Source organism: Alosa alosa, chromosome 10 (assembly GCF_017589495.1).
Source record: "Alosa alosa isolate M-15738 ecotype Scorff River chromosome 10, AALO_Geno_1.1, whole genome shotgun sequence".
Taxonomy (NCBI): Eukaryota; Metazoa; Chordata; class Actinopteri; order Clupeiformes; family Clupeidae; genus Alosa; species Alosa alosa.
Genome location: NC_063198.1, coordinates 21,614,645 through 21,627,189, shown reverse-complemented (window position 1 = coordinate 21,627,189; position 12,545 = coordinate 21,614,645). Strand labels below are relative to the sequence as shown.

Below are 12,545 nucleotides of genomic sequence, written 5' to 3'. Positions count from 1 at the left end.
GAGCCTTTGTGGTACATGACTTAAAAAAAATATTTGCATTTTGTCAAATTATGAGTAAACTAAGAAGGAGTGTCTAATAGAGATTAAGAAACTCAGTTTACTAAAAAAAAATATTCATTAGATTCCTGCAGGATGTTGATGGATAAAAACAGTCCACTAATCATAACACAGACTAACACTGTCAAATCTACTCTGTGAATGTTATGCCTAACCTTACCTAAACCTAAACACTAAGGATAAATCAAATCCTTTTGGAAATATTAGGCTGATAAAGTGTTAACAGATGACTCCTTATCTGGTTATGATAAGCCATTATGATGAAATGGAATCCAATTCATATTAGTTAACGAGGCAATTTTGAATTTTGATTTTGAACTTAAGGCCCACATATATGCAACTCCCTGGAATGTTTCAAAACAGTGTCTGTAAGGGTAATGAATTACAACGCGCATTACTGCTTCACGGCTGTAGAGCGTGAGGATAGCGATTGAGTGTGTCTACGCACAGCTACAGTGTGCATCATGAACTGCGAGGGCATAGCCACGTACAAGTTTACACTGTGTTCTCTGGAGAGCAAAGTTGTCTGCTGACAGATGTTCTTCTGTGCCTCGATGGTCATGACTTAAAATCTAAACGTCTTTTTTTTTACCTTTTTGACTGATAACAAACCAGTGAGAACGGGATATTATTGGATGGAGTTGGTCGAAAATGCGATCGTTTGTTCTCCTCGCCTGTTTGTGTGGATGCGTCTTGAGCTCAGGTAAAGGCACATTTTTTTTTCTAAAAGTCAATGGTATGTCTTTTTCCCCCTAAATGTTGGTTTTGATTTTGTTCATAAATAGCGACTCTCTTGTGTTTTGGACTTCTAGTACTGCCTTTGTCTTTTCTTGTACAAGACTGCGCAATTACGCAGATGATTAATATAGTTTTGATTGCTATTTTATCAGTTGGTCGATTTAAATCAATGAGCAATCAATGTTGATTTGAAGTCAACACGCACACGAATCTGTACTATTCAATTCATTTTAGGCTATTCGATCTTTGTTCAATTCCTTCGCAACTCCTCAAAAGAGATGTTTCAATGGGCATGCTTTTACGCACCGCCTTCCACATTCGTAAACACATATTCTATACTATTGATTCAGCAGGCATCAGTTCAGGTAATGCTGTAAGTACTTTGTAGCTATGTTGTCTAAATTAAGTAATGTTATGATTTCTATTCGCCTCTAAAAGGAACACGTCAGTCGGAACACTCACTATAACAGCAGGCAAGAGCAGGGCGTAAAGTGTTTTTTAACACCTTACAACTACAGACATACTGTTTGACTGTTCAACAGACTTTCTAGATAAATTAGAATCAGCGCTGCGCGGTCACATCCAAAACATTTATTTAAAATCAATACGGTAAAATTGTCTAGTTGTTTATTAAACAGACATCTCTCTATCCACGGAGGTTTCTGCACACTGCCTTGGAACCAGATCGAAAAGTTAAAGGACAGAGATCGATGCCACTGAATCAGAGAGAGGTGGCATTTCTGATCAATGACAAGCGGTCTGGTGAATCCCAAACATCCACTGAGCCTATTCGATGTCAACATGTGCGGCAGATTCACTGATAACCAATTTAGTGATTAGGCCGCACTGCAGCTATAGAAAAAAGATGCTTTTTCAAAGCGGTCCTCTATGGATGCTGTCTCGGTCGCTATAATGCGTCGTGTCTTACGCCCCCTCAGTCGGTGAGGCATCAGATATTTTTATTCTGCTGATGAGCAATTCTATGGATGCAGACTATAACAAAACCCTGACGATGAATGGACCACAAGAGTCAGACCAAATCTAGCTGTGCTGTCATGACCCCCGCACTCACGCACGCACGCACACACGCCCACACGCTCACACACACACACACAGAGAGAGAGAGAGAGAGAGAGAGAGAGAGAGTTACCCAATTATCTAGGGTCCATAGGCTGTAGTAAAATAGTGTGGTGCATATCATATTTAGGAGGTTTTAATAATCAAAGTAATGCTCAATAAATACCTCTAGATTAGATTTAGTTACCCTGAGTTGTTTTACCCTACTGCACTGTAGCTACCCTGCTTTAAAACTTATACTCTGAATGGTATGTGCTTGTGTTGATGTTATGAATATATGACTTTAGAGATCATTTGCTTGACTTGTCAAAGCATGGAAAACACATAAAACATTGTTATGTATGTATTTAATTTATTAACCTATATTTTCCCAGTATAAGAAGTCATCAGCATTTTTGATGAAGGGTTCTTTGGGAAAGTCTATATTTGATCAATTTGACTACTGGAAATCACCTGTTTACAGTCCATGGGTCGTTGGTGTTTGGACTTTTCAACTTTTTTTCATATAGATCATGGAGCATTTTCAATACCAAGAAAAAAAGTTGAAAAGTCCAAACTAAAACCTTGAGTTTTTCAACATCAACGACCCAACAAGCTCTTTGTCTAGTGTGTGTGTGTGTGTGTGTTTGGCCGAGAGTAACACCAACCTTTCGGGTGCTGTGTGGAAGGCGTCCCAGTGTGTGAGCGTTGTGTGTGTGTCTCAGTCTGGCCAATACAGATGCAATGCTACCATTGTGAGGAGAGTCTGCTGGACAACGACTGCTCCTCACCAAAGTTCATCGTCAACTGCACGGCCAACATCCAAAATTCCTGTCAGAAGGAGGTGATCCACAGCCAGGATGGTAGGCTCTGGAACAGACATGTGCATGCGTACTCAGCCCACACAAATCTGATAACTTCCCTGTAGGATAACATGAAAACAGCAAAAAGAAATAGAGCATGATATTGTAGGCAGGGCATAGCAATGGGAGAAACGCTGAAAAGGAGCCAAGAAATGGAACAGGGGCTCAGCAAAATGGCAGGGAGTGTACATTTCTTTGATGGTTGAGGTTTTTAAGATTGCTTGCTTCATCCCTGTCTGTCAGTTAGTTATGAACATGAAGGTTATTTATCGCGTCCCAATTAAATTTTCTGAAAAGAAATAAATTGAGATGTGAAGTAGGGATCAACGGAGCTATTGTGTTGTGTAACCCACTTCAAAATTAAAATCTCTTTGATAACACTTACAAACACCTTAGAAGGTTTTCAAATAAAGGTTTAGTATGTCTTAAGGGAAAGCCAATAATGGATTGAACTCATTAATTGTCATTCCCTAAAGGGTTGTTGGCGATGTGATGCAGTCTTTCACATCATCTTGCTGCCAATAGTAACATCAATAGTAGCGTCTTGTAACACTTCCAGGTAAAACTTTGTCAGGTTATAGATGCTTGAGATCAAAGTTAGCATTGTTTCATTGTGTGTCTACAAAGACCACCATTTTGGCATTATTTGTAAAACATTGTCCCCTCCTTCTTTGCTTGAATGCAAAGGGCAGCCGTGGGCCTACTGGTTAGCACTTCGGGCCTATAACTGGAGGGTTGCCGGTTCGAACCCCGACCAGTAGGCACGGCTGAAGTGCCCTTGAGCAAGGCACCTAACCCCTCACTGCTCCCCGAGCGCCGCTGTTGATGCAGGCAGCTCACTGCGCTGGGATTAGTGTATGCTTCACCTCACTGTGTGTACACTGTGTGTTGTGTATGTTCCACTAATTCACGGATTGGGATAAATGCAGAGACCAAATTTCCCTCACGGGATCAAAAGAGTATATATATACTATACTGAATTATCTCTGGCAACACCTTTTAACATGAGAGAGGGACAGATGTGGAGTGAGTTCAGGAAATTACCTCAGGTCAGACTCCAACCTGACTCCCAGTATCACTTCCATGTTAAATCAGGCCTAAACCATTTACCATGTTTACGAAACAGTTACAAGTTAAAACCTGTTACGAGACAGTGTACCGCCCAAACCTACATAACCTTGTTTGTCTTTACTACCTTCTAGCTGCAGTGTATATCCTTAGCAATAAGTAGATGCAGCATATTGGGTCTTGAGATATCCACAAGAATCCATAGAAATAGAATATTCATTTTGTTTTATCCAATATAACTTGTGCAGATGTGTACAGTAGTCCATCTTATACACACCCATTACACCGACAAAGAAATGCAAAAGACTTATGTATAATTATTCTATATTTTCTGTAGTCATTCTATATCAGAACCCCTGACATCAAAATACCAATACTAAAACTTCAGAGTGTTACCTTTCATTTGAGACCATGATTATTCTTCTACATCAAGGGGTTCATATACAGTAAGCATTTTATTGTCAGCATGCATTTTGGGTAACCAAAAGTCCTATGGGCAGTTTTTTTTTTGCAAAACGCATGAACCTTCCTTTACAAATAATCGTGTAAGCTACTCATCTTTTCTTCTATATTGATATAATTTTACACACAGCTTCACAAGACCTGGTGCTAGGGCTCAGTTGTGTTTGAAGAGACTCGTGACTTTTAGAGGGCTGAAATGTGGTTAGTTCAAAGATGTTTGTAACCCGGTAGAAAGAAAAAACAATATTCTAGCCTCTGTAACTCTGTGCCAGTACATCACGCATTAATTCTGATTGTTTCCCAAGGAACTACAGGGTCTCAGCTTTCTACAGAGGTCAGGCATTTGATGGTAGGCCAAAATAGGTGGGAACAGTGCCCTCTGAACTAGGCATAATGCAATGTCAGGGGGGAAAGCCTAGAAATGGCCCACCCCAGATGAAGTTAAAACTGTGTTTTGTGCTTGAAATCAAAGTTCTCATTGTTTCATTGTCATGTAACACAATGTTGTCCCCTTCTTCCCTGATTGCTGTCTCTCTCTGGCAGGAGTGGTCACCTACCGTAAGCAGTGTGCGTCCTACAGCACGTGTCTGATCACCTCTGCTGGGTATCAGTCCTTCTGCAGCCCGGGGCGCCGGGGTTCCATCTGCATCACCTGCTGCAACACGCCGCTGTGTAATGGCCCGCGGCCCCCCCGCTACAACCCCGCACCACGCCACGGGCCGCCCGCTCCCAGCGTCCTGCTGCCGCTGGCCGCCGCCATGGCCGCACTGCCCCCCCTCTTCCTACTGTGAGGCCAACTGGCCGACTGCAAAGCCACGGCTACACTAGCTTTCTCTGTGCTTGTCAAGAAAAGGCAGACGAAAGAAAACCACACACATGCTCTCTATCTCTCTCTCACACACACACAACAAAAAATTCTGTTCCTGTTCTGAAATGTCTTTTGAAACTCCTGTGTTGTCTTATCAGATCAAGCTTTTTGGAAGCCAGTCCTGTGGGAAAATAACAGAGATTTGACAGAATCTGTTTTGCCGGAAACATTTTGACACCATTGGAGTTTTGGGGGGATGGGGAAAATGCAACCCACTGGAAGCCATTTTCACACTGTAGCTTACTTTGTCTCAAGACTACACCACGGCGGCAAAGACATGCTTTTCACTTTTCCAGCACTTGTTTGAATGGCCAGGGACAAAAAAACAGTACATTCTATACGTTTCTCACTCATTCATTCACACTAAATGTGTCAGAAGCCTCTACTTCAGGATGTATGTTCCCTCGTTATGCTCTGTATATCACTTAAAGCAACACCAAAGAGTTTTGTGTACCTTAAAATAATGTTTACAAAATCGTTTCAGTGGTTCATCAACTCCTAACAGGGTGAACTGCACTTCTGCATAAGCTTCGCGGCCCTCTATCAGCTATAACCGCACTATGTAAGTTTGCCAGATCGGATAGCGAATCTGTAGTTCGATGGAATGAGACATAAGAAACTACAATTTTAACTTGCATCTGATGTCGCAATACATCGTACTTTCATAAAATCATGCAACATATTCTACCTTATCTGTGGACATCGTTTTTTGCAAAGCCAGTGCTGGATAAACAAATAGCGTGCGTGCGACAGAGGGAAAAGTTATTTGGTGTTGCTTTAAGAGCCCATGACATGCTGTTCTAGCCTCGTCTGACATGGAGAATGTTGACATATTAAGAGTCATTTGTCAGCTTTGTTTTGTGTATATAGGACACTGGGTTTATTCTTGACTATGTGTAGTCATCTGCTTACTGTACCAATAAGGTACATTTTGTTTGAAGGAAATATGATGTCATGAAGTTTGTTGTGAAATAAAAAGAAATGTGTCTGCTGAAAGCAGTCACTGACAGTGTGTGTACAGTGCTGGTGACTAAGAAAGCAACACAGTTTTTTAGATTAAAGCTAAAAAACTTGAAATGTAGAGAAATCCACTTTTAATGGACAGCCCAAGGCACATGCTAGGTTCTATTCCATGTTCTATATTCTATTGCATGGTTCTATTCGATTGTCATTCACTAAAAATGAATAATCCTTACACTTAAAGCATGTTTGGCAACAAGGCACATTCACAGTCCTTAGGCACACTTGCAGTAGGGCCTCTAAAGAGCAAAGTGAGTACACTCACTGTGTCCGTTCTCCTTGACGTGAGAGACTGGCACATTCATTTGTTTTCATTCACTTAGTTACCTGGTAGATTTTCTTTGGAAGGCCATACAGTATAAATGGTATGTGGACATCTTTATAAAATGTACATACTGTGCATGTATAAATATAGTACAAGGGTGTGTTCAAGTATGTGTATTTGGGAGTGGCATCTGTTTGAAACCAGTCCAGAGGCTTAAGCCACAATTAAGCATCGGAAATCAATGGGATATCCAACCCACAAAACTTTGGCTCTGCAGCTACAATGAGCTCAATTACAGTGATGCTCCACAGCATGGCTTTGCTCCAACCTTGTGTTGTCAAATGGGAGTGCAAATAGTGGCTCAGCAGTCCAGTGCAGCGGTCCGTGTCAGATGTCTTTGTGCATCCAGAAGATGCCCATGCCTTTGGCGTCTCGGTACGGCGTCACATCGAGCGTCTGAGCCCCAGGAGGTGATGTGGAGGTCTTGTGGGAAGTGTGAGGTGGTGGTGGTGGAGGAGGTGGGGGGGTTGCAGGGGTAGAAGTGAGAGCAGAAAGAGAAGGTGGTGGAAGACCAGGAGGAGGAGGAGGAGGAGGAGGAGGTGGTGGGGGAATAGAAGGAGGGGGAGGAGGAGGTATAGAGGGGGGAGGTGGTGGAGGAGGAGGAGGAGGGACAGAGCCTGGTGGAGGGGCTAGAGGAGGGAGGTTGGGAGGATCTGCTCTCCTAAAGGGCGATTTGGAATGTCCCTCCTCCGCCTCCTGGTGCTGCGGCACCCGGCAAAACTTGTGCAGGAGCTCCGTGGGCATGATGTTGCCCAGGTTGCCCACGTTCTGCACGGGCGTTGACAACACGTAGCCCAGGTGCGCGTAGAAGTACTGCTGATCGTGTGTGGTCAGACACAGCCGTGTGTACCCCTTTGTGCGCGCGAACGCCTCCACCTCCTCCATCAGTGCCCTCCCAAACCCCTTCCCTCTCTCCGCCTGCGATACCACCACCGACTCCACAAAGAGGCTCCGAGAGCCCAGGACCCGGGAGAGCCGGGCGTGGCCCAACAGGGCGTCCGGTGTGCCCACATCCAGAGGATGGCGGCGCAGAAGCAGCAGGCACACGGGGAAGGCCGGGCAGGACTGGCGCAGGGAGTGGACACGGGCTCCGTGGCTCCTGGTCCACTGGGCGTTCAGGAGCTCCGCGCACGCGTCCACCAGCTCCCAGCGCTGGTGCAGTGGGACCACACGCAGCTCCCTATCACTCCTGGGGTGGCAAAAGGGTCACAGATGGGTGAGCACAAAGCTGATTAGACGTCACCATCATACATTAACACACAGTGCAGTTTCTGTAGTTGGAAACAGGCATGATATGCTTTTGACATAATGGCAATGAATCTGTTTGTACGAGTCTAACTATTATCCAGTTCAAGTGGGTAGGTCAATACATGTGTTCGAATATGTGGTCTAAATTGTTCAAACTGTTGTAACGTCCATTATATAAGTATTAGATGATTAGTCAAATAGTCCATAGTTTCACACAACTTATTACAACATATTCCCACGTTCTGGAAACCATCTGAGCGACTAACATTCTTTACAACGAACAAATCCGTTGACAGCCACACAGCCAAATAAGGAAACACACGAATGGACGTCCCAATCCAACACGACCACTGGCCAACTGCATGGTAACGTTAATAGCCTACTAGTTTCTGTATCAGTGAACCATTTAGCAGCTAGCCTACGTTTTGAGACCTATGCCATGCAAAGTATACGCGTTAGCAATGGTGACATTTCAGCCAATTTGTGTACAATAACTTTGGTAAACCCAACAGTATGTTTGGACTTATCTACCTGTAAACCTGAAAGTTGCTTCTGGGCTGATGTTAGCTAGAAGGCTAACTGGCGTGATAAAATAAGGTGCAGAACATTACATACATGGTAGTCTCTCTCATGTAGGCTAGTGCCGCTATCGCAGATGGAAAGTAGCATTAGAGTGAAAAGGCCGTAGATATATTAAACCTCGTAACTTGAACGCGTTCAAAGTTACTTTTGGCCATTTCTCTAATCAACAGTCGGCAGCCGTGTCAGCTGTATCTTGCACGTCTGCTACGGTACATTTCATGACTGGAGACGACGACCTCTTGCTTCCACATTCAAGACAAGCTTGCAGTTTGTCAGAAAGATACAGAGGAAGCGTATTGCCATCTAGTGGAGAGAAGAGAATAGGACTTTTTGGTCTTTGTATTTTCCAGATGTTCATCAACTTATCTACGAGTCATCATCATACAAGTTTTTTTTCTGCACAAAATGCACTTTTATTGGTTATTTTAAGGAATCAACCTCCAATAGTCTGTGGCTATTTACCATAGGCCGTGGCCCACTGGCAGTGGTGGAATGTAACGAAGTACAAATACTTCGTGTACTTAAGTAAATTTTCCACGTATTTGTACTTTACTTAAGTAAAATTTATAGTGCATACTTTTGACTTTTACTTCGTTACATTTTACAGCAATTATCTGTAATTTTACTCCGCTACATTTCTACAACACCATCGTTCCTTTTTACAATACATTTTACGATCAGTTTTTTTTTCTCTCTGACAAACACGTTTGTTTTACCGGGGGGGTTGCTACCAAAGATTGTGGAGCGCTACGTGCATTCTTAGAAACATAAGCTTCTAGTCTAGACCAGGCAAAGCGTGAGCTTGTAGCCATCTGCATTCGGTAGGCTATATTCACCAGACCCATGGCTACACTGTACATGCAACTGTGTTCTGTGCCTTTCTCTGTCTGTTATCTGCAGCGTTAGGGCCTCCTCTCCGATGAGATTGCTATCCGCGGATCAGCGAAGTTACAGGCTAGGCCCATGCTTCTGTCACACGTCTGATCATTTGCGGCACAAATGAATGGTAGACTATTAATGATCCGGTGGCCGGAAAAGACATAACATTTTCCAGATTAGGAAATATTCCTTAATTGTGTGTGATTAAATAAAGATGCATAGCCTACAATTGTGGCGTAACGTCAGCGCTCATTCAATGTCTATGCGTCTGCGCAAGTGAAACTGAACTTAATCATAAAGACCTTTCTCAGCAACTTTTCTGTTCAATCAGCATAATTGGCATTACGATCCACCCGACGTTTCCCTTGTCCACCCCGTTAAACTTCAGGCTCTCGTGTTTTGCTGAATAATATTACTCAGCAGATCACCCTAGATAACCAGAATTACAGTCTCTAGAATTGTAGGTCAGAATGTAATGGGCCACAGATGGTAAGCACAATTGCATTAACTTAAAACTATCTAGTCGAGTATAACCTAAAACTAGCTTAGAAACTAACTAGATTAAAATGCCACAGCCCATACTGATTTTTCCTTTTAGAATATAGATATTAAGAGAATAAATAATATGCAAAAAATAAATTATGCAAATACTTTTACTTTTAATACTTAAAGTACATTTAAAAGCAGGTACTTTTTACTTTTACTTAAGTAGGGTTGTCATTGTGGTACTTTTACTTTTACTAAAGTAAATATTTCTCTGTTTATTTGTACTTTTACTTAAGTACTTCCTCCACCACTGGCCCACTGGTTAGCACTCTGGACTTGTAACCGGAGATTTCCGGTTCGAGGCCCGACCAGTGGGCCACGGCTGAAGTGCCCTTGAGCAAGGCACCTAACCCCTCACTGCTCCCCGAGCGCCGCCGTTGTAGCAGCCAGCTCACTGCGGCGGGATTAGTGTGTGCTTCACCTCACTGTGTGCTGTTTGTGTTTCACTAACTGCGGCGGGATTAGTGTGTGCTTCACCTCACTGTGTGCTGTTTGTGTTTCACTAATTCACCGATTGGGTTAAATGCAGAGACCAAATTTCCCTCATGGGATATAAAAGTATATGCACAGTTGGTCCAGGAGAAATGGTAAGCCTATTTCATGATTTGCAAGTGCATGATAAAATTATGGTAAAATAAATCTAGCCTAAAATGCGGAAATCTAGCCTAGGCCTACTATGCTGGCTTTCCGTAAATACTACCCTGGCTGCAAATTTCATGTGCTGTCGCTGGGGTGTGTCTAGATTTCCAGGCTAGCTAACAGCATCAAGGCATGTATGTGAGCTGTTTGAGTTTATTTTTCACTATGTATGTCGTTGCCGTGTGTTTTTCCAAGTCAAAACACAAAATAGCAATTTCACTGAGACAAAAAAAAATCAGTCTACATCGGGTTGTCTCTCTCAAAATTTCGTCTACATCACATGCAATGTCCTAGTTCAAGGCACCAGGGAACATATATTCTGGAATGCCGTATCCAGGCCTCACATGACAATATCCCCACATGTAGACTGATTTTTTTTTGCCTGTAAAACCCTTCCTCTTCCCCCTCCTCGTCCTCCTCTTGCTCCTCCTTGTCCTCTTCCTCTAACTTCACCTCCTTGTCCTTGTCATCCTCTCCCTCTCACTTCTTCACCTTCACGTCCTATTCTTCAGCTTCCTCTAATTTGTACTCTTCTCACTCTTCCTGCTCCCTCCATTGTACCCATTGTACATTACCTGTGGCTTATGTATAGTGCTTAGGCTGATTGCAAAGTGAACTAATCATCTAAAACAGTTTTCACATGAGAAAGTGTGCCAGAGAGTTGGCAAAATAGTCTAAATAATAGCTATACATGTGTATATTTGGTAGGAGTGCAGGGGCACTAAAATCCACCGGGAAAATTCTGACGGCACCGCCCCCCCAAACATGCACACACATCAATAGCACAAACAAAATAATACTAATAGGCTACGTATAGGCTACATTTGTAGAAAGGAACTATGGATTGTGCTAATGCAATACAACAAGCCAATCAACCACAAACCAGGCACTTTCAATAAATGTGTAAGGAACTAGATATTTAAGTGCAGTATAAAAACAGCTTTGTGGGTGGATGAAAATGTCAAGCATCATGCAAGGACATATCTGGGTACCATAGCACTCCAATAGTTGCCTGTATAAATAAAAAAAATGCCTAGCCTACAGACAATGTCAACCTAATAGCACAGGTAATTCAATAATTGAAAAACCAGGCACTTTGAATAGGTTTGTAGAGAAAAGTAGGCCTATATAGGCTTACATATAGACAGTTCCAACGAGTTCCACAAACCATTTATCAGCCTGAGTGGCCCATTAGTCATAGGCTAGGCCTAGGCTACATATCAACATAAGACTAGCTTGTGCTAGTTTCTGCCTAGCAATAACGTCAATGCTTTAGCTCCGCTACACTTTCTCTCTGTCTTCCATCCGTAAACAGCCAGCAACTACGCAAATCCGTGGACTGTCAAAAATCCTGTAGTTTTCCTCGAACTTGATCGCTTGTAGGGTCATGCCATTAGGGGCCGCTCATTTATCCCCCTACATTTCTGTAAATAGACTTGACCAGAAACACATTCCCCATTCACAGGAGGCTTTGCTCCATTCTAGCCTAGGCCTGCGTTAATTTAAGAAAGAAAGAAACAAATTAAATTGTCATTTATTTTTTATTTGTGAAAGTTCTGTAACGCCTGAATAAGACAAAAATGAATTAAGATAAAATAAAATTAAGGCTAGCCTACACAAAAATGAGCATGGGAGAGATGAGTGTGCAGGGTAACCATGAATGACAGACAGTGGGCGAGTGGTAAACATTGGTTGGACTGAAGTGTAGATATCGGGGATTTTCGCGGAAAATTCTAAATGCTATTCTCACGTAGGGGAGACCGGGGACAATTGCAACAGGGAATGGTTGCAACATGTCAATTTTCTCCAATCAGATGACACTCACACTGCATATGCTCAGTTGGATGCCCCCCTTAGCAGAGAAAAAGCAAGGAGATTCCTGAACTGGTATGAAAGTATTTATTTTCTTGAGCTTTGTTTCTGTGAAACTGCGGTCACTGTTTTTGTGATTCAGCCCAAACTTAGATGATTTAAATGAGTGATATGTTAACTTTAAGCTACTATGGTTAGCATGTGTCAAGGTCCCCTTGTTTAGCTAGCACATGAGGTTTTATCATGGCTGACAGGAAAGGGGACAGTTGCAACAACTGTTGCAACTGTCCCCGTACAGTCCTGTACAATGCATAAATATGATCATATAAAATATATATTTTTAAAAACATGTTTTACATGACAATAGTCTAAATAAAAGTGA

At 42.6% G+C, this 12,545-nt stretch overlaps 2 protein-coding genes across 4 annotated transcripts; one reads left to right on the top strand and one right to left on the bottom strand.

Annotated features, from left to right (window-relative positions):
- Nucleotides 1-435: 435 nt before the first annotated feature.
- On the top strand, nt 436-5,747 carry LOC125301429 (ly6/PLAUR domain-containing protein 1-like). Of its 2 annotated transcripts, none has more exons than XM_048253807.1 (3): nt 436-760; nt 2,577-2,714; nt 4,788-5,747. In XM_048253807.1, exons 1-3 carry the CDS (start codon nt 709-711, stop codon nt 5,033-5,035), a joined length of 438 nt encoding a protein of 145 aa, XP_048109764.1. In that variant the 5' UTR covers nt 436-708; the 3' UTR covers nt 5,036-5,747. The 2 variants fall into 2 exon arrangements, with proteins under 2 accessions (XP_048109764.1, XP_048109763.1); XM_048253806.1 differs by having other exon boundaries at nt 2,541-2,714.
- Nucleotides 5,748-5,996: 249 nt separating this feature from the next.
- On the bottom strand, nt 5,997-8,528 carry LOC125301428 (N-alpha-acetyltransferase 80-like). Of its 2 annotated transcripts, none has more exons than XM_048253805.1 (2): nt 8,321-8,528; nt 5,997-7,646 (listed from the first exon to the last, which is right to left on the bottom strand). In XM_048253805.1, the coding sequence occupies exons 1-2, from the start codon at nt 8,335-8,337 to the stop codon at nt 6,785-6,787; spliced, it is 879 nt and encodes a 292-aa protein (XP_048109762.1). In that variant the 5' UTR covers nt 8,338-8,528; the 3' UTR covers nt 5,997-6,784. The 2 variants fall into 2 exon arrangements, 1 of the variants encoding a protein (XP_048109762.1); XR_007194747.1 differs by having other exon boundaries at nt 7,525-7,646; nt 8,237-8,528.
- Nucleotides 8,529-12,545: the final 4,017 nt, after the last annotated feature.